The 22,788-nt window shown below is 38.1% G+C and overlaps 1 protein-coding gene across 1 annotated transcript in view; it reads left to right on the forward strand.

Annotated features, from left to right (window-relative positions):
- The window catches only part of LOC113076698 (polycystin-1-like), a 71,403-nt gene that overhangs the window by 20,090 nt on the left and 28,525 nt on the right, over positions 1–22,788 (forward strand). The window contains exons 7-18 of the mRNA XM_026249379.1: positions 200–593; positions 2,182–2,359; positions 6,283–6,497; positions 8,037–8,158; positions 9,468–9,615; positions 9,820–10,097; positions 12,252–13,016; positions 14,884–15,015; positions 15,106–15,281; positions 16,752–16,867; positions 16,970–20,619; positions 21,907–22,059. Coding sequence (XP_026105164.1) covers positions 200–593; positions 2,182–2,359; positions 6,283–6,497; positions 8,037–8,158; positions 9,468–9,615; positions 9,820–10,097; positions 12,252–13,016; positions 14,884–15,015; positions 15,106–15,281; positions 16,752–16,867; positions 16,970–20,619; positions 21,907–22,059 — 6,327 coding nt within the window. The remainder of the gene's footprint in view (positions 1–199; positions 594–2,181; positions 2,360–6,282; positions 6,498–8,036; positions 8,159–9,467; positions 9,616–9,819; positions 10,098–12,251; positions 13,017–14,883; positions 15,016–15,105; positions 15,282–16,751; positions 16,868–16,969; positions 20,620–21,906; positions 22,060–22,788) is intronic.

Consider the following 22,788-nt stretch of genomic DNA (forward strand, 5'->3'; position numbering starts at 1 on the left):
TCTATTTCAAATAAAAGCTGAATTCAGCTTTGCAATCACAGCAATAAATTACATTTTACAATATATTCACCGATATTTTAAACTGTAATAATATTTCACAGTATTAGTTTTTACTGTATTTTAGTAGTATAAATTGGTAATATAAATGAGCAGAAGAGATTTTTTCTCAAAATGGTTTGAATATGCTCTCCATCCACAGGTGAATTTCTCCGCCTCTCTTGCTTCTCGCCGTGTGTCTGTTCATTCGGAGGCTGTCCTGTCTGTAGCCTCGTCTGTCTCCCCTGCTTCTTTCTCATGGGACTTCGGTGACCTTTCGCCCCGGGTAAACACCTCTACGCCCAACACCACGGCGAGGCATAAGTACGGTGTCCCGGGACGGTACCAGGCTCAGGTGAGTCTCTCAGCGGGTCACCAGGAGATCGTGGCGCAGGGGAACGTGAGCGTGGAGCTGCCCCCTCGACTCGAGCTCCACTGCCCCCAGCTCATAGTGGCCAATCAGAGCCTGGAGGAGGCGGTCTCTCTGGTCAACTGGGGCGGAGTGGGCATTAACGTGGACTGGAGGATCAGGAAGGATGGGAGAGAGATAGCAAGAGGTACAAGACAAAAACATACGCTCTGTTCTAACACCACTTTTTTACAAACATATCAGAATGATTTCTGAAGGATCATGTGACACTGAAGACTGGAGGAATAATGCTGAAAATACAAAGTAAATCAAATAAATTATATTTTTTATTATATTTAAATAGATAGCAGTTTTTTTGAATGAAATAGTATAATAATAAAGTAATAATATTTATCAATATTACAGTTTTTACTGTATTTTTGATCAAGTAAATGTGGAATTCATGATTATATTATATTATATTATATTATTAAAATAAAGCATTAGTAATTGGTTGATTTTTGTTTTTGTTTTCCCCCTGTGATCTGAGCTAAATAATACAATAATAATATAATAATAAACACAATTTATGATACTGCTGTCATCATATTTACTCACATTTTATATTGAGTAAAATATTGAGTTATATTGAGTAGCTCTGAATGAAGTACTATTCATAATAAACCTGTATCTGCAATTTTGGACAGATGTTTTTCACTATACTCATGCCATTTTAGGATTGTCATCACAAAGGGTAAATGTCATATTGTGTCTCAGGTGTAGAGTAATGATTTGAAACACCTGAATTTTAGTCAGGAATGTGTCTTGAAATGCTGTCTGGACAGAGAGCTCACGACTGTACGTACAGTCACATACAAACTGGTGATGACACATTCTCACTGTATGTCACCATGGCTCAGATATAACACGCTCTGAAGTGATCATGGGACTCTCTCTTTAAATATCCTGCCTTTCATGATCTTTCGAGCCATAAAGGTCCTGTCTCTGACACAAAGCAAGGCGATTCTCTCGTTTGTTCATCAGCGCTGCAGAGATCTGTCCATCATTGTTTGCTTTGAGAGAACAGATAAAGAGCAGCGAGAAGAAAACAGCTGCAGAAGCTGAGCTGAGCGGAGGAGATCTTTACTGATTTACTTACAGCAGGAAAACAATCCCTAATGCAACTAACCATAGACAATAAACACACTCATCAGCTTTTAAACATCCGACTACATTCATCTGTCACTTGGTAGAAGCTCATGAAAGTAGATGTCAACATGAAAAAGTTGTATGAGATCATCAAAAAACCACGAATGATTCTAATTCTTAATAATAAGATTTTAAATAGATGACATTAAATATAGGTTAATGACCTATAAAATTACGTTTACTATTAATAAACCGTGTTTTGTACAGTAAGCTTTTTTGTTGTTGCACTGAAATCTCAGTGGTATGTTGATTTGCATTTTATGTTCATGTTTTTAATCTCTCTCAGCATATTTAGCATATAATATTTGCCCTTGTTTGTTCATGTTAATATTAATTAATTCTGAATGAATGGTTAATATTTGCTGTAGTCTTTTGTATTAATGAAACTGTGAATTTTCCCAATCATCCAGTTAAACTCACAATATAACTGTTTTTACTGTATTTTTAACCCAATAAATGCAGCTTTGTTGAAATTTTATATGTTTTTTCCAAAAACATATTCATCATATCATATATATTCTTGCTGTTTAGAATTGAAACATTGTTCTTAAGATATGCTTCTGAAGTGTAGCTCTCTGCTCCTTTAGCGGAGCCGCTGTGTTTGCCAGATGCGATCCATCACGCTGACTCGTCCCGCTGTTTCCTGTTGGTGTCGGAGGAAGTCAGCTGGTCAGATGCTCGGAGGAATTGCTCAGCTCGTGGAGGGGAGCTCGCCGTGGTGCATTCCCAAACCGTCCGGGACCTTCTGGCCCCTCGGATCACACAGTGAGTCAGAAACTGTTTCAACTGTTGTTCTGAAACCTCTGTGGGCATTGATTCTAAATTCCAAAGTTCTAAATCCAAAATTCTAAAATCTATTATCTTGTTACTTTGTATCGGAGGATTCCGTCTCAGAGATCTGGCTTTCATGTCATTTACTCGTGTGATCAAATTAAGATACTTGCGCTGCCAGTGCAACCTTTCCCAGTGAGAGCTGTGCCACTTTTTGAACCCCGCTCACTTTCTCTTCACTCACGTCCAGTCCTCTAGAAGGTGACTCTGAAACAGCAGCAGGGCACCATGGGATATGCCTTTTAAAGTCACCCTCAGTGCTGCCCAGTTTATGACCTGCAGCAAAAAGACTGAAAAAGTGTGAGTTCCTCACAGGAACAGACAGAAAGGGCAGAACGTTCACAGCCAAAGACCAGACACAGATCTTGATTTTAAAATGTTTTGATGTTTGTGTGTGTATTTTGCAATGCACTGCCTTTGTTTGGGCATGTAATGTAATCTTCACGCACTTAATGAACATTTCTGCCTTGCTCTGCTTCATCTTGTTTGTTGTGTTCATCTCTTCTCTCTCTTGTTGTACACTGAGCACCAGGAGCGAAGAGAGCAGTTAATAGCTCGTTTAGTTTTCTATAATGAAGTCACAGGATTGCCTTCAGAGACGGAGCTGATGTTCACCTGTAATCTGTGTGTGCTCATCATCTCTCTGCCGAGCATGTCAACTCTCAATCCTGGTTTGTTTTCAAAACACCTGATCATGAAATAATAGGAATTTATTACATTTTCTTCGACAGAAACATCCTGTGTTTCTCAAGTCAAAAAACACATTTATTTATATAGCACTCTAGACGATATGAATTATTTCACAGCAGCTTCACAGTAATAAGCAGTCCTAATGTTGCAAAATTGATCAGTTATGAGATGATTGTATAGTCTGAGCGTCGCTATGTCGAATGAGCCGCAGCTTTGCTGTAAGCCAGTGTTATATCATGCTAAATTATTTCAAATTGACTGGCTCGTAAACGTCATATTAAAAAAATAGCTCATTTGGACATGATTGGACTAAATGGGAAGTCCTTTCTGGTGGTGATTATTGTTATTATTCATCAGCAGTGCACAAAATGTGTAGAACCTAAATTGCAAAGTTGATATTCACAATTACAACTTAATTATGACCGATTTTCTTCCTCCTGATTCTTTAATTGTCTTTTCCTACTCCGGGAATCATTTCCTAGGGATGTTAATGAGACTGTGGAGGTGTTCATGTGTGTGGATCGTCGACCTGATCCAAACCTCTCTGGATTCAATAACTCTCCTTTCCCATCATACTCCAGTCTTACAATTACAATTCTGATATTCACAGATATATTATGTTCATAAATATTTAGTCTTGATACAAACTTAAAGTTTGAGTACTGTATTTGTTTTGACTGGATTTGTTTCTCATGATATTTTAGAAATCTTTTGATGTAAAGGCTCATCCTTTGAATACTGGAAGTAGTTTTGTAGCATTTTATTTATTAGTTTGAACTTTTTCGTGCATTTTTAAAAGATTTATTAAAAAACAATGAACAACACTTTCCCTGACAATGACAGTGGTCCTGTTCAAACAAGAAAACACACACACAAGAAACATTTAAATGAAATTCTTTATGATTCTGTAGAATTTATATATTTTTTTATTTAAATGTTTTCATGCATTTTTTAATAATTAAACAATTTAAAGTGATCTTTATTTATGTTTATTTAAAAACAATTATAGTTTGGAACATTATTATGTTTATTTAATAATAAAATATATATTCATTTTTGATTTTCTTTCTTTTTATTTATTTATTTACATTTTTAAATGAGGTGTCTAAAAGGAAAAGCATGTTCCTTCAACACTAGTTTTAAAAAGCATCCCAGGATGCACTTCTCGTCGCTGGAATCCAGACATAGAAAGAGTTTTTTCCTCACTAGATCATTACATTCAGTGTTTTCACAACTTCAAAATTATAATAAAATGTGAAAACTAGAAAAATAAGTGTAAGTGTCCAAACTCTCAACCGTATTTGTGCAACTTTCTTCTTTAGCAATGAAATATTTACAGGTGTGAACACACACACACACACACACACACACACACACTCTCTCTGTGGTGTTACACATCTGCTGAAACACAGCTGTGGGAATATGTTACACTCCAGGAGAGAGGAGACACCAGTTCTATGTGTTTATGTGTGTTTAACTATGTGTGTGTGTGTGTGTGTGTGTGTTTCCTGTCTTCTGTTCCACACCCATCATTAATTTGAGGGCAGAGCTTCCACTTACCAGAGCGAGTGAGAAAGAGAGAGACAGAACGAGTGTTTGAGGAAGTGTGTTTTCTATCTCTTAACCTGCTCCAGATGGACCACATACCCTAAACACACACACACACACAGTCTTATGTAAGAATGCACAAGCAAACAGACCACTTTTTATTGTTTCTTCGTTGTTTTCGTCGTGTTTTTGTCCCTATCTTTTCCTCCCTGATTTTTTCTCTTTCATTTGTAGTTTTAACAGATGTGAGAAGCTGGATTCAGCCCGTTAGAACCGTGTGTGTGTGTGTGTGTGTGTGTGTGTGTGTGGGTGTGTGTGTGTGTGTGTGTGTGGGTGTGTGTGTGTGTGTGTGTGTTATAGGGCTGTGGTGTTACTGGTGGTATGGTTTGGGCGGGACAGTTGCGCTGGGACCCGTGATGTCCAAACCCTCCCTCTTCATTTGTGAATGTCATGCAGTTAAATAATCATGAAAAACAGAGAAAATGTTTGACATGCTATTTATTTATAATCTTTTAAATTAAATAATTCAAATTCTTTAGAAGAATGTTCTTAAATATATATATATATATATATATCAAAGAAAATATTTGAGAACTTTTTAAGAATTTTTCAATAATCTGAACATTCTTAAGAATATCTTGTGAAATCATCTGTAGAACTTTTTTCAAAAGATTTGGTGTTTCTAAAGTCTGATGTGGTGTTATTTTACTATTTATTTATTTTTTTTAATATTTTGAATTTGCTTTTATCTTTATGTTTTCAGTTTCTAAATTTTACTTTCAATTTTGTTAATTTACACGTTTTGTTGTCATTTTTATTATTATAATTTTTTGTTAGTTTTTCTGCATAGTTTTAATCATTTTTTTCATTGTTGTTGTTTTATGTATTTTTTCAGAGAGTTGCCAAAGCAAAATTTAGCATTTTTGTTTAGTTTACGTTTCCATTTAATATTTATGTTTTTATTGTATTTCAGCAAACTAATGTGTTTTTAAAAGTTTTAGTTTAGTATAATAACCCTGCTCTAAAATGCATTAAAATTTCAAGTGATAAAATCACATTGTTCAATACATTTTTGCAGGAATTTTGAGAAAATATAATTGAGCTGTTGTCGTATGATGATTTTGGCACTGGGGCCAATTCTGTCCCTCTTTCCATCACTGTTTTCATGTCTCGTTTGAAGGCAAATGAAACTTCAAAATGATCAGCGTCCCGTCGGGTTCAATAACGCATCATTAAGGCACACATTCCCCTCGGCTGCTGCTTTATTAGGGTTATTGAAGCTCAGAACGCGCTATGCATAAAACATCACATTCGCCTCGCATTAACGTCCTGTGTGTGTTTGAATCCAACAGGAAGCTCATGGGAAAGAAAAATCACAAGCGACATCTCTTTAAAATCTCAGTCGCTGCTTCTGGATGGTATAATGAGAATAAATGGAGAGCGAAAGCAATAGTTGGGCCGGCAGTCATAGTTCTGTCATCATTTATTCACGTCATTCTGAATCTGTGCAAACAAGAGAAATGTGTTCTGTTCCCTTTTCTGTAATGAGCTGGTCCTTTAGGCCCGGAAGCAGCACTGGGGTCTGGTTTGTGATGTTGTGTGTGTTGTGTGTGTTTCAGGGAGCGTGGCGTGTGGTTGGGTTTGAGCGATCAGTACTCTCCCCGTGTCCTGCGCTGGGTGGACGGTTCGGAGGTCCTGTCGGGCGAGGAGGGCACGAGGGACCGGGCCACACTGACGCCTGGGAAAGTGTGTGTGTCACTGGACGGCAGCGGGCAGCCCAGCTCACACTCCTGCACCGCCAGACGAGCGTTCGCCTGCCAGTTCACACGCCACGGTAAACAACACCACACACACCTCTGAGTCTGTAGTCTGCATAGCATACACACTAGCTAGTATGCATCAGTTCAATTAGTGCATCTTTAAAATAAATTCAGTAGATTTTATGTGCATCTGAACATGCATTTTTATTGCCAATAACTTTTTGCAATATGGATGAGGAGTGACATCTGCTCTAGTTCTTTGTAAACTAATTAATGAATCTCTAGATCTAATAAAGTATTTTTAATATGGATATGTCCAACTTAAAATTGCTTTTAACTTAACTGTAGTCAATCATTATTTAAATTGCTGCAGCCCAAATGTAAAAATCTGTACTATTATAATTTTAGGTGGATCTGTGTATAATTTAGCTAATATTAACCACAATATTTCTTTAAGAAATAATTCTAATATGCAATATAAATAGTGATATTTGCACTTGTTCTTAATGATATTATTTTTGTGAACAAAAAGGTTTATATACGTATATATTATTTTAAAATATGAATCATTAAAAATACATTTTATTAATTTATTAATTATTTAAAAATAAAATGATGCTTAATATTAAAAGTACTTTGTAACCGTAATATTCTCCTTTTGTGGCATTTTTTAATCGTGTCACGTTATGGCACATTTGCACTTTATACAATCTAGATTATTTTGAAGCAGCTTGTTCTTTATATTTCTTTATGATCAGTTACAGCATAAAGTTCAAACGCAACACTCATAAATGTTAAAAGTAATTCAGCTGTAAGCAGCTCTAACGAAAGCAATAGTTTCATTATTTAGCCCAGTTTAATTCAGTGGTGATTTAGTTTAGTTCAATAACAGTTATAAAGTAGTTATAAAGCAGCTCTACAGAGTGTCATTACCCAGCTCAGTTCAGTTCAAATTGTGCTTTAATGATAAGAGAATAAAATAATATGACTATGAATATGAGATTGTGATACGGCCTACATGTCTGATTATCACTGAGCAAGTCAAATAAACTGAAGCCAGTTATTCCTGCTGAAGTCTGATTGGTCAGGGTAGTTGCCCTGCTCCAATCACGTCACTCGAAGCACATGAGCAGAGTTCAGATGGATACAGAATGAAGTAAATCACATTTCATTTATATTTCCATTGAAAATGACCCTGCAGTGGCTGTTGCTGCTTCGAAGGTCTGCATAGTTTTAGTGCATGAGATGAAATTCAGATGTTCAATTCCCAAATAACAGGGGCACTGAAAAATGAAAAGTTCTTCTGAACTGAAATGGCAGAGATATTATGTCACGGCATGCAGTTATTCTCTTTGCACCCAGTTGAGCTTATTTCACTCATTATTCTTCTCTGCCTGATGTGATTTTCAGCTTTTTTTTCTTTTCATTAAAGCATAGAACAGCTCAGAACAGTGATGCATAGAAAGACATGCACCAGGGCTTCGGTCAGTAACACTGCAGCTGTGTGTGTGTGTGCTCAGCTGTACACATGCAGAAGAGTGTTTGATGTGATAGTGAGAGCTGATGGGACACAGTCTTCTCAGCAGGAGATAAGCGTCTGTGTTTGTCTGCAGTGTGTGTTCCTGATGCCGCTGTGTATGCAGTGGGCACCGCTGTGTTTCAATCCCACAGTCCTCTGAGCAGCTTCACAGCGACACACTCCTCGGTGCCCAACACACCCGCCAGGAGCGTCGAGGTACACACACACACACACACACACGCATGCACGCACACACACAAACACACAAACACACACACAAACACATAAATAGTTTTTTGTACTAGGAGAAATTCTAAGAATTCACTCAAATTACAAAGGTTTTATTGTAATGTTATAAGAAGCCTGTTTGTGTATTGTTTGTTTCTTTCTTAAATCACTCCATTTATATAAAGTTATTGTAATTTTTGGTATTTTTACCATGAATCTTAGAAATACAGTCATATTTAAAGATATTAAATACTATATTTTTTTATTGTTGTAAAAAGTATATTTGTATTATTTGGTATAAAATGCAATTATTGAATAATCATGCATACTTTATCCTAAAAACTTAATTTGTATTTTCAAAAATTAAAATGCAATAAATAAATGATTATAAATCAATGAACAAATTATATTATACATTTTAAATATCTTCATTTATATTTTCATTCAGAGAAATGCTATAAATAAATGTTTTTAAAAATATATGTACATACAGTATTAGTGCTGTCAAAAGATTATTTGCAATTAATCACATCCAAAATAAAAGTTTTTGTTTACATAATTTATGTGTGTGTACTTTGTATATTCATCATTTATATATAAATACACACACATATAGTATATAATTTTCTAATATTGACATAGTAAATATAACATATGTTAAATATATCATAAATATATTTAATGTATAAACAACATATTTTTTCTTATACATGCATGAGTTTGTATTTATATAAACATAATAAATATACAGTGTGCACACACACATATTAAGTGAACAAAAACTTTTATTTTGGAAGTGATTAATCATTTGACATCACTAGTACATACATATATATTTATTTATTTAAAATATTAACTGTATTCATATTTTCGCTCAGACAAATTCTAGGAAAATTTAAAGATCTTAAATATTTTTTTGTGTAATGTTGTATGACAACACAAAATATGTGAAATAAGGTGTAAAATACAATAAAAAAATTATAAATAACTTTTTTTTTTAAATAAACTTTACAATTTAGTATTTTCACCAAGACAAATTCTGTGACTCGAATCACATTGAAAGATCATGTATTCATTAGAATACATCATTATATGATCAGAAAGAAATATATGAAGCCATTTGTGCAATTTTTTTTGTCGTGTTCTGTTATCTTTTGATGTAAAATAGTATAAAATAATATAAAATAGTTATGTTATGACACTGTGGTGATTCATGCATAATCTGGTCTGAGCTTTGGTTTAGTGATGTTGACATATTTCCCTGCATGTGTGTGTGTGTGTGTGTGTGTGTGTGCAGCTGCTGCTGTTCCCTGGACTGAGTTTTGTGAGCGCGGGGCGTCTGTCGTCTCTGGAGCTGATCACACAGTCTCTGAGCACAAACACTCAGCTGCGCTTTCAGGTGTACCGACCGCACTGCCAGAGACTCACACACAAGCTGCTGCCAGGTACAGCACACACACACACGCATGCACACACACACACACACAAACACACATACTGTATGTAAATGTAGGCCTATATATTTAATTAAACCCATTGATGTAATATATTCAAATTTATAAATATAGCAACTTTATAACATCCACATATCATTTTCTTTTGAAATAATCTGTTTGATTAAATGTATTTCTTATGATAAACTGTTTCAGGTTGCGGTGAGCTGTGCGCCCCCATCACTGTGTGTCAGGCCCCGGATGAGTGGATCAACGACACCTCCGTCCCACCAGCAGTCACAGTGTGTCCAGCAGGACGTCAGTACTGTCCGTTCACTGAGCGCTGTCTGCCCTTGGCCAGCCCCTGTCATCCCGGGGCTTGTGTCAACTGTTCTGGGGTCAGTCCTCTGCCCGCGGGCACACAGTACCCACAGTACAGACTCGTCGGGGAGGTGCTGATCTCCCTGCCGGCCGGACCCCCCTCCAACATCCTGGTGAGTCTGACCTCATCACAACCAGAAGGGATTTCATCTGGAATCTTAAGAATGAAGAATTTAGAAAAAACAGTAACGTACTTTTATTTTAAGAATAAAGAAATGAACATGTCTGTATCATTCTAAAATATTTTATTTTGCAGAAATTAAGATTCTTTTAAACCCATATTTTCTCAAAACTCACATTATTGTAATGCACAATTCCTAATTAACAGTTGTTATTTTAAACTGAAATTATGAAACATTGTTTTGGCTTATCAAAATAAATCTGAAACTAAATATAAATATTATATGAAAAACGTGTAAAAAAAAATTACGGAAATTTGAAATGTTGCCTTGACAACTAACTAAAATAAATTTAAGTACTAAAATAAAAATAATTAAAAAAATACTTTATGCTTAATATTAGAAATATTAAAAAACAACAAAAAGCACACAACATTTCTACAACTTAAACCAAAATTAAAAAGAAAACTTCAAATTAAAAATTGCAAAAAAAAAAAAAAAAAAATATATATATATATATATATATATATATATATATATATATATATATATCATAGGAATAGTAATATAGTATTTATTCAATTTCATTAATGAAAATTAAAATGTGACTACATTTTGCAATGCAAATAATCTTCTAAAATACATTCTAAAAATAGGTTTAATTTTTTAATGCAAAATAAAATTTCTTGTTTTTTTCTGTAAATATGGATCTTGACTGGTTTTCTAAGACTCCAGCACTGACTGTCGTGATTCTCCTCTGATATGTCTGGATCCCAGAGCATGCGTCCAGCATGCTTGAGCTTCAGGATCTAACCCCAGAGCACTGAGCTCTTAGTGAGAGGTTGAGCGTGTGTCGACTGCTTCCCCCTCCTTCAGTGCCTTCTTTCTAAACGGAGCATTTGAAGAGTAAATACGGGGCGGCTCAGAATGTCCTCGAGTGATGTTCAGATCACAGTTAATTATTTCCACTGCCTCTCTGCTGCCTGAAACCAAGTCCTAATAATGACCCTCAGTCTGTCTCATAAAGAGGTGCATTACAGCGAGACAAGCTTCTCCTCACAGCTTTCTTTTGGGGCTGTTTTTGTGTGTTTTCTGTGGTGTTTGTGGTCTGTTTCGTGCACTGTGTAATTCCAGAGGTCATGACCTTATCAAGGGTAATCACTGCCCCCCTCGCACTAACTGCAGTGTTGCCTTCAGGTCTGTTTTTTGCTCTCAGAAGAAAACTTCTAATAAATGATAGGATGTTACTGCAAGCAGTGTTTTGAAACAAAAGATGATTAACTTTTTTTTAAAGAAGTCTCTTTTTCTCACCGAGGCTGCATCTATTTGATCAAAAATACATTAAAAAAAACAATTTAAACTAACATTTTGTCAAATCTGAATTTTCAGCATCATACTCCAGTCTTCAGAGTCACGTGATCTTTGAGAAATAATTATAATATGCTGTTTTTTTTTTGTTTACATTTTATGTTTGTTTTTTGAGGGGGGACATACATTTATTTTATTTTTTTTATGACTGCTGTTACTTATGATCAATTTAATGCATCCTTTAAATAAATATCTCAATAAATCTAACTCTATGTTTTTGAATGGTAGTGTGTTTATAAATCATGCAAAAGAACCCGTTTGAAATGAAGTGATGAATAGCTTAGATTTATGTACTGGTTTTGCTAAATAATGTTAAAATAAACCACTTTAAATGACAATTATTCATTTTTAATGCTGCAAGTTAACCATCACAAAGCTGGAATATACAACATGAAAAATGGATGCATGTTAATGAGTACATTTAAGTTATTATTAGTGTTTTTAGTGAGCATTAGATGACTCAGTGTTAATCTAAATGTAAAAGTAGGTCACATTTGCATGCTCCATTAAATACACAAAATAATCATCCGATAACCGATATGGTAACAAGATATTGTGCATTTCTTATTGTCTCAGCTAGTAGGAAACAATAAAATGTGACAACAAACAACATACAGCTATATACTGTAGCTTTTTCTTTGAAAAATAGCTTGTTACTAGAAAAGCACTTGTTATGCCACACGTTTATGAGGATATGAAAAACCTTGATGGACAGGTTTGTAATTTGATGCAATAGGACAGGTTTCATTGCCTCTCACTCTCTGTCCTGCTCTCACTCAGGTCCAGGAGGACATAGAGGAGCTGTTAGTTTCTCCTGGTGACTTCATCGCCCTGCAGCACGACGCCGGACCGTCAGGACTCCTCCAGTGCTCCTCTGAGCCCTCTTCACCGTGGAAACAGAGCGTGCTCATCCAGAACCGCTCCGATTGGTGGGACACAAACGAGACGCTACAGGTGGATGCTGAGGGCGGCTGGGAGGAGGGTGTGGTGTGCCAGGTGAGGGTGCTGTACGTGGGGCAGAACAGCACCTCACTGCAGGGTCCTTTCCTTCGCTCTGGCCTCCCTCAGCTTGGCGACTACACTTTGGAAGTGACATCCAGTGATGAGGATTTTCCCGTCACCGCATCCTGTCCCATACACGTCGTTCCACCTCTGAGCCCAGCCGTGATCTATCCCACCAATCTCAACGGGACGGTGTACTTCCTGCCCAATCAGACCTGGATTCTTGTCATGGTCCGCTCGCAGCATGATGCTCTGATTGGCCAGATGGGAAGCAATGAGACCGTTCCCTTTCACGATGCCTGTCCGGACAACCTGCTGGCAAAAGTGTCCGAATGCTGGCAGCTAGGCCCGTACACCGACACCATGTTCGCATGGTTTGACCTCCAGCTCGGCTCCACACCGGAACCAACCAACGTGTTGCTTCACATCCAGAGCAACGTTACCAAAGCATCGCTACAGTTTCAGGCAAGGGTGCAGGAACCTCTCCAGGGGCTCGTAATCAAACCCCATCCATCTCACAGAGTCCTCATGGAGTCCGTAGTGGTGAGTGACATCCTCACTGATGAGAGAAAACAATTAAACCTGGTAGTTTGCTGGTTTTGGGCTGGTTTTAACTGGTTTCTCAGTGTTTCTCAGAGTCCCCAAAACCCATCAAAAACCATCAAAATGGACCACATTAGGCTGGTTTAAACTGTTGTTTTAACCTTCTAAACAACTACAAACGATTGTGTATGTATTGCTAATATTTTTAAAACCATTCTTGCTTCTAAACAGGATTCATAGTCTGACATGTGCCCATCTAAAACACCAAAGTCCACCACATAAAGCTGATTTAAACACTTTTTCCAGTGTGACTTTACTTTCTAAATATATACTATCTAAGGCTAATGTATTTATTGTTATTAACAGGTGGTTCACGGTTTTTCTTTTTTTTTTGAGGGGGGGGGTGCTTGTTTAAAATGGTTTCCCAATTTGACAACTCCCCAAAACCCCTTCAAATCAGTTTAAACAGACCACATTACACAGATTTAAACAAGTCTTGACAAACCTTTTTACACCAACATAAAAAAGAGCACATTAGGTTGGTTTAAACTACTGTTTCAATCTTCTGAACAACAAATATCCAATGATTATGAATTCATAGCTGAGATTTTATAAACCATTTAAACCAAGACAAGAGGTTTGCTTTTAAAGAGGTTTAAACTGGTTTCATAGTCTGACAAGTGTCTAAAACTTGTCTAAAACCATCTAAACAAACCAGATTACCACCTTAGGCTCTTTAAAACCATTTTCCAGTATGCATTTACCTGATAAATGTGTATTGTCCAAGTATAGTGTATTTGTTGTAAATATTAGGTGGTCCACTGGTCTTTGTACTAGTTTACACTTGTTTTTTGGTTACAAGTGCCCAAAAGCCATCTACAACCATCAAAACAGACCTCCTAATCTCCTTAGGCTGGTTTAAGCCATTTTTGGCATGTATTTACCTTATAAACATCCAGTGTTGTTCACAGCTAGTGTATTTATCACTAATACCAGGTAGTTTGCTGGATTAAATTGGTTTCACAAACTGAAAAGTGCTCTAAACATGTCTAAAACCATAAAATCAGACCAGCTAACCACCTTAGGCTGGTTTAAAACGTTTAACAGCAGTTTTAATAAATACTTAAACCAGGTGGTTTTGGTGGCTTGGAATGGTTTTCTATCCTAAAAAGTGCCCAAAGCCTTCTAAAACCCTTAGGCTGGTTTAAACCTTTTTCTTTCCAGCATGACTTTATCATCTACTGTCCAATGAGAGAGTATTTTTGCAAATATTCAGGTTTTTTTGCTGGTTATCCAGCCCGATAAATGCCCAAAACCTGTCTAAAACCATCAAAACAGATCTGATAATCACATTTAACCATTTTGTCACCATGACCTTACCTTCCTTCTACACATCTACTGTCCAAGGGTAGTATATGTATTGCTCTCATTTAAAATACCCATTTAAATCAGGTGGTATAATGCTGTTTTTTGCTGGTTTAAACTGGTTCCCCAGCCTAAAACCATCAAAGCAGATCAGCCTAACCACCTTAAGCTAGTTGAAGCTATTTTATCAGCATGCCTTTACCTTTTAAACATCTACTGTTCAAGGATAGTGTATTTATTTTATGTTAATATTTAAAAAACTGCTTAAATCATGTAGTTTGGTAGTTTTAGGCTAGTTTAAACTGGTTTCTAAACAGCCACTGTTCAAGGAAAGAGTATTTCTGTATTTATGTCGCTGGTATTTTATGTTGAGGTCTGTGAGACAGAAGCTGAAGGTTTCACGCTGTTCATTATCCACCATATCGCCTTTGTTATGGCCCTGACCTTCATCTTTAATGGTCTTATTATTTGCTTACCTCCTTTTCTTTCTCTCGTATTTCAGAGTTACACAGCCTCTGTGGAGGGAGGTACAGACCCGTCGTTCAAATGGACAGTGGATGATAAACCATACTTCACATACTTTAACAGCATGTTGAATATCATCTACAAGAACGCAGCAGTGTACAAACTCACGGTGACTGGTTTTCATTGAACTCAGACCGCTTTATGTAAAGGCCTTACCGATTCTATCAGCTTGGCAGCTGACCCATCTCTCATTTCTTAGGTAACAGCTATGAACCAGGTCAGCATGCTGACAGAGGACTTCAATGTCACAGTAGACCACATGAACCCGATGACTGAGCCGACGGTCCACGGAGTCCCCAAAATCGTGCAGCAGGGTTTGCCCCTGAACCTCTCTGCATCGGTGAAGATAGACATGGCAGTGAATGTCACCTTCTGGTATGTTCTATGACAGTGAAGCTCTGATTGGTCAAATTAAATAGTATATTCATAGTCTAGATTCATCAGATTAATCCTAAACACTTTTGCCAGCAAGGTCATTATGAAGGACGATTTACAGTTTACAGTTTTTTAAATTGCTCATTTAGATAGCATACAGTTTGTAATGAAGTCTTTTTTAAATGCAGTAAATGGAATTAATGCAGTAATTTAATGCCTGTGATTGATATTGCCATTAAAAATAGAGAAATCGTAGCAAATGATAGATTTTATAAAGAAGTCCTAGAACTGCGATCCATTGAGATGAAACACCCAATTACAATATAATCAGTTCCTGATGGGTAAAATCAAGCTCTTTCAATCATCATGGAAGTAAAATTGGTTGTGAATGTTCTTTTTAAATAACTCTTTTCTTGGAGAGTTAGATGGCTTTCTATATTTGCGTCTCATGACTGTTTAATGCACACAGTCTGCACACAAACATTTTCTCTACGGCTTCCACCTCCTCAAATACTCCCAGCCTGCTCCCCTATAATGGCACTTTTCTCTAGATTTACAGTCTGTGGTTAGCGCAGAATGCTGACAAGTATTTTCCCTTCAACGCCGAGCATAGAAAGATTTCCAAAGTTTCCATTCCATCCCCCAGAAGCCTGCTGTGTGCCACTGCAGATGTCTGCTTTATTTATTTATTTCATGGATTTCTCTATTCACTGTCCAAAAAAAGTCAGTTAGACAAGTACTGTAGGGCGATTTCTGCTTTTATCTCGTCTGCTCAGTATCTCTGGAGTTCAGCCCGCCGCTTGTTCAGTCAATCGTGATACCTGATTCTCCTTTGGGTTCAACTTGTATAGAGAATGTGGGGATAAGATGGAGCAAGAGATGAAGGTGTATCGCCAGGAGCCGAGGCGATGATTCAACAGCAGCTCCACCTCTCCCTCCCGCAGCGATGAGTCAGACGCCGAGATTTGCAAGAAGGAGCTTTTATTCCCTCCAGCTAAAAATATCTTCAAAACAGACCTGCCACCTTGCTTTTACAAATTCCCGAGGCACCAAAAGAGACTCAAAGTTGTTTTCCCCCCATTCTTTAGTCCCCTCTTTTATACTGCAATAAGCTTGTCTTTAAAGCCACCATGAAACCAGACTTAACTTAATATATGTTCCAGGACTTACTGTGCACAGTGTATCATTCAAAAGGGAAAAAAATTATCTGTAATGCAAAAAGGAATTGACATAAGTTATTTTTCAACTCCTCCCCAACCACTGTCCAATGCCTGCTGTTACAATAAAGTACTGTCTTACATGAGGTTGCAATACATGTTAACTTTAAGACTGCCGAAAAATATTTTCAGTGAGGTCATGGTTTAACATTCCTAGTGACTTGTGCAATTAAAATCAAGACAGTTGTAAAATAATGCATGTTATCAGGCATGTAGTGTGTGTGAGTTTGTTTCAATGGTTTTTATGTCACAGGTGGAAGTTTGGAGATGGAGGAAACCGTACACATCAGTTTAAGCCCCCTTACAATAACTCCTCTAGTTACCAGGTTGTGGTTCGTGATGATGTGGAATACATTTATGCACAGCCAGGTAAAAAAAATATTATTGATTTTATCCAGATTTTTATTTGTATTCATTATTTTTATATCTACATTGATTTATTTATTTATTTTTTACTCATATTTCTTGCAGGAGAGTACACCTTAAACTTCACAGCTTCTAACAGCTATGAGAACAAGACATGCAAGGTCAATGTATACGTCTTTAGCATTCTGACAAGTGTGCGAATCGAGATTGACCCGCCCCTACTACATGCCAAAAAAACTGCTGAATTTGAGGCTCACCCTCTGCCATCTCCCTACGGCATCATCTACACCTGGAACTTTGGTGACAATTCGAGTGTACAGCAGGGCCGTGAACGTAGGGTTCCTCATGTGTACGCTCACAGCGGTGTCTACAATATCTGCGTGAATATCAACAACACCATTAGCTGGACAGACACCTGCATGGAAGTTATCGTCTATGAGGATGTTAAGGGCTTGGAGGTAATGTCATCTGCTCCCACGGAATGCAACACTCCTACTGTTGTCACGGCAAGTCTGGAAGCAGGCAACAATGTAACTTGGAGCTTTGACATGGGCGATGGAATGGTGCACACAGTTATGGAACCCAAAGTTGAATATACGTATAGAAAAGATGGAAACTACACTGTAAATGTCACCGCAAAGAATGCTGTGAGCTCTCAATGGGAAACCATACCTGTGGAGGTGTTTGTGCTACAAGTGTTATCGCTAGAACCTCCCGGGTGCATTCAGGAAAACAAAGAGGTACTCTTCCATGCATTTGTGTCAGGGAACGCTTCAGGACATCAGTACGTGTGGAGTTTTGGAGATGGAAGCCCCAACAAAACTCGGTATGGAATGTCGATGATAACACACACGTATGTTAAGAGTGGCGAGTACAATCTCTCACTACTTATGTCAAGTGAAGCCAACAAGGCAAATTTTTTCAGAAGGGTCTGCGTCCAACCTGAACTCACAACAGTGTCTTTGTTTCCTCTGAGAAAACACATCAAGCTTGACGAGGAGAGCAGATTTACAGTAGCTGCCTTCCCAGAATTTAACTACACCTACCTATGGGATTTTGGGGTACTTGATTCGAGAAGTCCTGTTCGAGGTGGTAAGGAGATGGCCTTTACGTTCAAGAGTCCTGGGGAATATCTGGTTACGGTTACTGCACTCAACAACATCTCCTGTATTAATGTATCTGTTTCAGTTGTGGTGCAACAATCTGTCAGTTCTTTGTTGATCAGCCATAATGGAGATAAAGGGAACAATCTTTCCTTACACCAAGACTATGATTTCAAGGCATTTTCAGACTCTGAGAATGCCGTCTACATCTGGGATTTTGGAGATGGGACTCGACTTAATGGCACAAACGTATCACATGCTTACAATTCCTCAGGCAGGTTTAACATAAGTGTTACAGGCAAGAATGAAGTGAGTGAGACCAAAAATGAGACTTCTGTTGTGGTCTTAGCCCCAATCACAGGATTTTCTGTAAATGCTAGCCTTGTTAATGTCCCTTTGAACACCACTGTTCACTTTGAGGCACACCTCGACCAAGGAGATGGTGTAAGGTACTCTTGGATTCTTTGTGACCGGTGCACATCTATCCAAGGCACTCACACCATGTTCTACACATTTCGCTCCGTTGGGACTTTCAATATCATCGTTACTGCAGAGAATGACATTGGGACTGTTCAGTCAAGCATTTCCATCTTTGTGCAGCGTGAGCTGGAGGGCTTGCAGATAGTGGCTGATGAGCTTATTGAAGGATGCTGTTTTGCAAGCAACCGTGTCCTTCACTTACAAGCCTCACTAAAAGAGGGGACCAATATGACCTTCAGCTGGAACCTTCTGAGGGAACATGAAAAGCTTGACTACAACCTCACGGGCAGGACCATAGACCTCAACTTTTCCACCCCTGGTCCTTGTGATGTCGTCCTCAAGGCAACCAACTTGCTTGGCCAGCTGGCTGTGAACAAAACGATTGAGTTTTTGGATCCTGTAAGGGAGCTGGTACTTAAGATTTCACCAAACCCTGCTGCAGTAAATGCCATGACAAATATGACAGTATCTGCACGTTTTGGAACAGCGCTTCATTACAAATGGTGGGCAGATGGTGAACTGTTAACATCTGATATGTCCTCAGTCATGCACCGTTTCAGAAGGACGGGTTTGAAACTAGTTAACGTTGAGGTTTCCAACAAAGTCAGCTCAGAAGTGGTCTCAAAGTGGATCAGCATTCAAGAACCAATCTCAGGATTGACTTTCATCGCCACAAATGTTACAGAGAACTTTGTAGCTTCAGGGGACAATGTTACTCTGCGTGGTGAAACACAAACAGGATCCAGCATTTCGTGGATGTGGCTTTTGCCAGACAACATAAAATCGAACCAGCGCACCACTTCCTACATCTTCCCCAAACCGGGAATTTTCACTGTTGCTTTGAACGCCACTAATGATATCAACAGAGAAACATACTCACGTGAATTTAGCGTTCAAGAACGTATCCAGGGTCTGGAGCTCAAGGCCAGCAAACAAATTGCTGCGGTTGGTGAAAACGTTGAATTTACCATCTCTGTCTCATCTGGAACTTCTGTTCATTTCATTCTGAGCATTAGTGGTGATTCAACTGTTGTTCTGACCAATCAAACCTACATCCACCAGTTCACAAGTGTGGCCAAGTACTATGTCAACCTTACTGCCTACAACCAAGTTAGTTCAGAACGAAGGACTCTGCACATTGAAGTCATGGAGCCTGTGACCAAGTTGACTATACTGAACTGCTGTGAAGCTGCTATACCTGTTGGTGTACCTAGGGCTTATGAGGCATCCACGTTGACACGTGATCCGCTGACCATTCTGTGGACCTTTGACCTTCACCATGGTCTTAAGATTTCTCGGGTTGGCAAGTTGGTGACATATGCGCCAGAACAGCCAGGCAATCTGACCATATTCCTTAGAGCATTTAATTCATTAAACGGATTAAATGTGACCAAGGTCATACGAGTTCAGAACATTATCAGGTCAGCCACCTTGGATGCTCAACCAAGCGACACCTTCATAAACAAGACGGTCAGCTTTCATGTGGGAATCACTTCTGTTTCCACTCCAGCTACATATCAGTGGGACTTTGGGGATGGTACTTCTGCACCAGTCACAACTACACCTTCTCTTAGTCATATCTACATCCTTCCTGGTCACTATGTGGTGCGAGTTAATGTCAGTAACTTGGTGAGCTGGGTTACAGCAGAGGTTAATGTCAACATCTCCGTCCTAAAGTGTGACGAACCAGAAGTTCAGATAATTCAAGCTCCACGACTCGCCATATGGCGTTACCAGCCAACCTCAGTAGAGGCCAATGTGAATTTAAAAGGTTGTGGCCTCTATGGAGTAGAGTACCTTTGGGAGATCCTCACCTCTCCTCGCTGTCAGGATGATGACAAGAAAGGTCCACCACCATCTAAGGTCCGTCTCCCCCCAGAAGTCAACGTCCGGAGGCTCCAAATTTCAGTGCCCAAGATGTCGATTTCTGCTGGGAACTACACTCTAGTTTTTTCTCTGTCCTATGAGGGTGTGCCACTACGGAAGGCAGCGTGTATTCAACTTTCAGTAATGTCCAAAAAGCTAGTGCCAATCATTGAAGGTGGCACATACCGTGTGTGGTCCAAAACTCAAGATTTGCATTTGAGTGCAGAACAATCCTACGACCCAAACCTGGACCCAGAGAACCAGTCCCTGCTCAATTACCACTGGGAATGTGTGAGCACCTCAAAGGTAATCATGATTGATGTGTAACAGATATATAAAAATTAATGTTTTTTTGATGTCTTAAAATTTCAATAAATGGTTCTAGGCCATGATGGCCAATCCTGCTTTGGGAGGGACATCTTCCTGCAGGGTTCAGCTCCAGCACATCTGCCTGGAATTTTCTATTGGTCTCTAAGACCTTAGTTAGCTCGTTCATTTGGGTTTAGTTGGGACTGGAGCTATACTCTGCTGGAAATCGTCCCTCCAGGATCAAGATTGGACCTCCCTAACTTAAGCTGTAAAATAGCAATACACATAAGATCTAATGTTGGTGCTTAGGTGCATCTAATATGTGAAGCACCTTGTTGTGTATGACTGTTCATGCAGTACTCTTAAAGGTCTTAAGATGAACAATCCAATTTTTGAGTTTTTTTCCCCTGGAAATGATCAGTGGATGACAAAGTAAAATAAACACTGTAGTTGAGAGATTGTTTGAGAGATTGAGTAATTGGCACTAAAACAATGAACAATCAAGTGCTTATATTCACTGAGCTCTTTTAGTCATATTTGAGAGCTAAAAGTTCTTAACAGATATGTGAAGGTGTGAAATTGAGAGTTGTTTGAGTATGTTAGGGACATCTAGTATCAGAGGCTTAACTTTGCACACAGCAGCTCAGAAAGATAACATTTGTGTAGTACGTGCCCCAAACGTGGATGTTTGGGTGGTGTCTACTTGAGATCAGTTACATAACTAGCAGCGGATAAACTTAGCATTCCTTAGAGATATCCATGCCATCAGAATCACAGCCAGAGGGAAGCCAGAGATTCCTGCTTTTTATTAAAACATTTTGTCACTGACAGAAATTCAAAGGAATATTGTATTAAGTATAATGAAATATTTCAAGCACCACTGGCACCAAAAAATAACACTTTAGTCTCAGCAAAAATGTATGAATGTCATTCCATTAGATGATCAGATTAAAAACAAAACAAACTAACAAAAAGAAAAACAGGTGGCATTTATGTGAGCACACTTTAAGCAAAATGCATCTCAAAATAAAAATGTTAGGTTCTAAATGATAATGCAGTAGATTGCAAAATGTATACTTTGTTGGTGTCAAACGTGTATTCGAGATGCACAGGCATGGTCAGTGATTAAAATGCTATTAAAAAACTCATTAGGGAAAGTCATTAAACAACAAAGGTACCAAAACTTGTTTGATGATTATGCTCTTGTCTTGTATATCTTGAGGCAGGTAAATGAGTCGATTAATTACCATCTGCAGTGATTCTGTCTTTAACTTCACCCTGCAGGGCCCAGCTCACTGCTCCACTTTGCATTTCGGGTTGGGTCCGAGCGACCCGGTTCTGGGAATCTCTGGTTCTGAACTGGAGGTAGATGTTGAGTATACCTTTCGCTTGACCGTCAGCAAAGAAGGAATGACCCCAGAGTCCACAAACCAAACAGTGAGTGCTCTTGTTGATTACTGACTTCCAGCTTTTCATAGCAAATATGCTGCATATACAAATATTTCTTGTTATTTATATTTTCTTGTCAGCTGTTTTTCACCATTGCTCGTACAGATGTTTTATACTCCAAAATACATCTCATCACATTTAATTTTTTTTTTATTTTTAATCTTTTAAATAAAATGTTGGATTTTTTCATGCATTAAACCTGCGTCTTATTCAACAGCTACCTGTAGTCCAGTTTAAGCATCTTCAAAGTGCACTGAATAGAGCTGTGTGATATTTTAATGAAGTCATTGTCACTCTTTTCTATGTAAATTAGGCTCATTATAGAATACTAATTATCCACAATCAAAAACTCAGGCCATTTTGAATGGCACATTTAACGTCACGCTGTTACAGCCTCATGGAAAGCTGCCAGTAAACAGATCTGAATTTAAAAGAAAAACTTGTTTACAGTTTCTAGCGATCGTGGCCACAGTAAATAATCAAATCATGAACAAAAGCAAGTGAGATGTGAAATCGTGCCTTTTTCTGGGGTGTATTTGTGCTTTTACCTGATATGCATACTTTCAACAGAGAAGTGTGAGCTAAAACAATGCAGTGCATGTAAATTAGCAAAAGTATTAGTGGTTAATATTCATTATTAGCATTTCCCGCCTTTTTGTTTTGTTCTGCATTATTCAAATTAGTTGCTATCATCATTACAGAATGTTAATTTGTATT

The sequence above is a fragment of the Carassius auratus genome, unplaced genomic scaffold, assembly GCF_003368295.1.
Source record: "Carassius auratus strain Wakin unplaced genomic scaffold, ASM336829v1 scaf_tig00021008, whole genome shotgun sequence".
Lineage (NCBI taxonomy): Eukaryota > Metazoa > Chordata > Actinopteri > Cypriniformes > Cyprinidae > Carassius > Carassius auratus.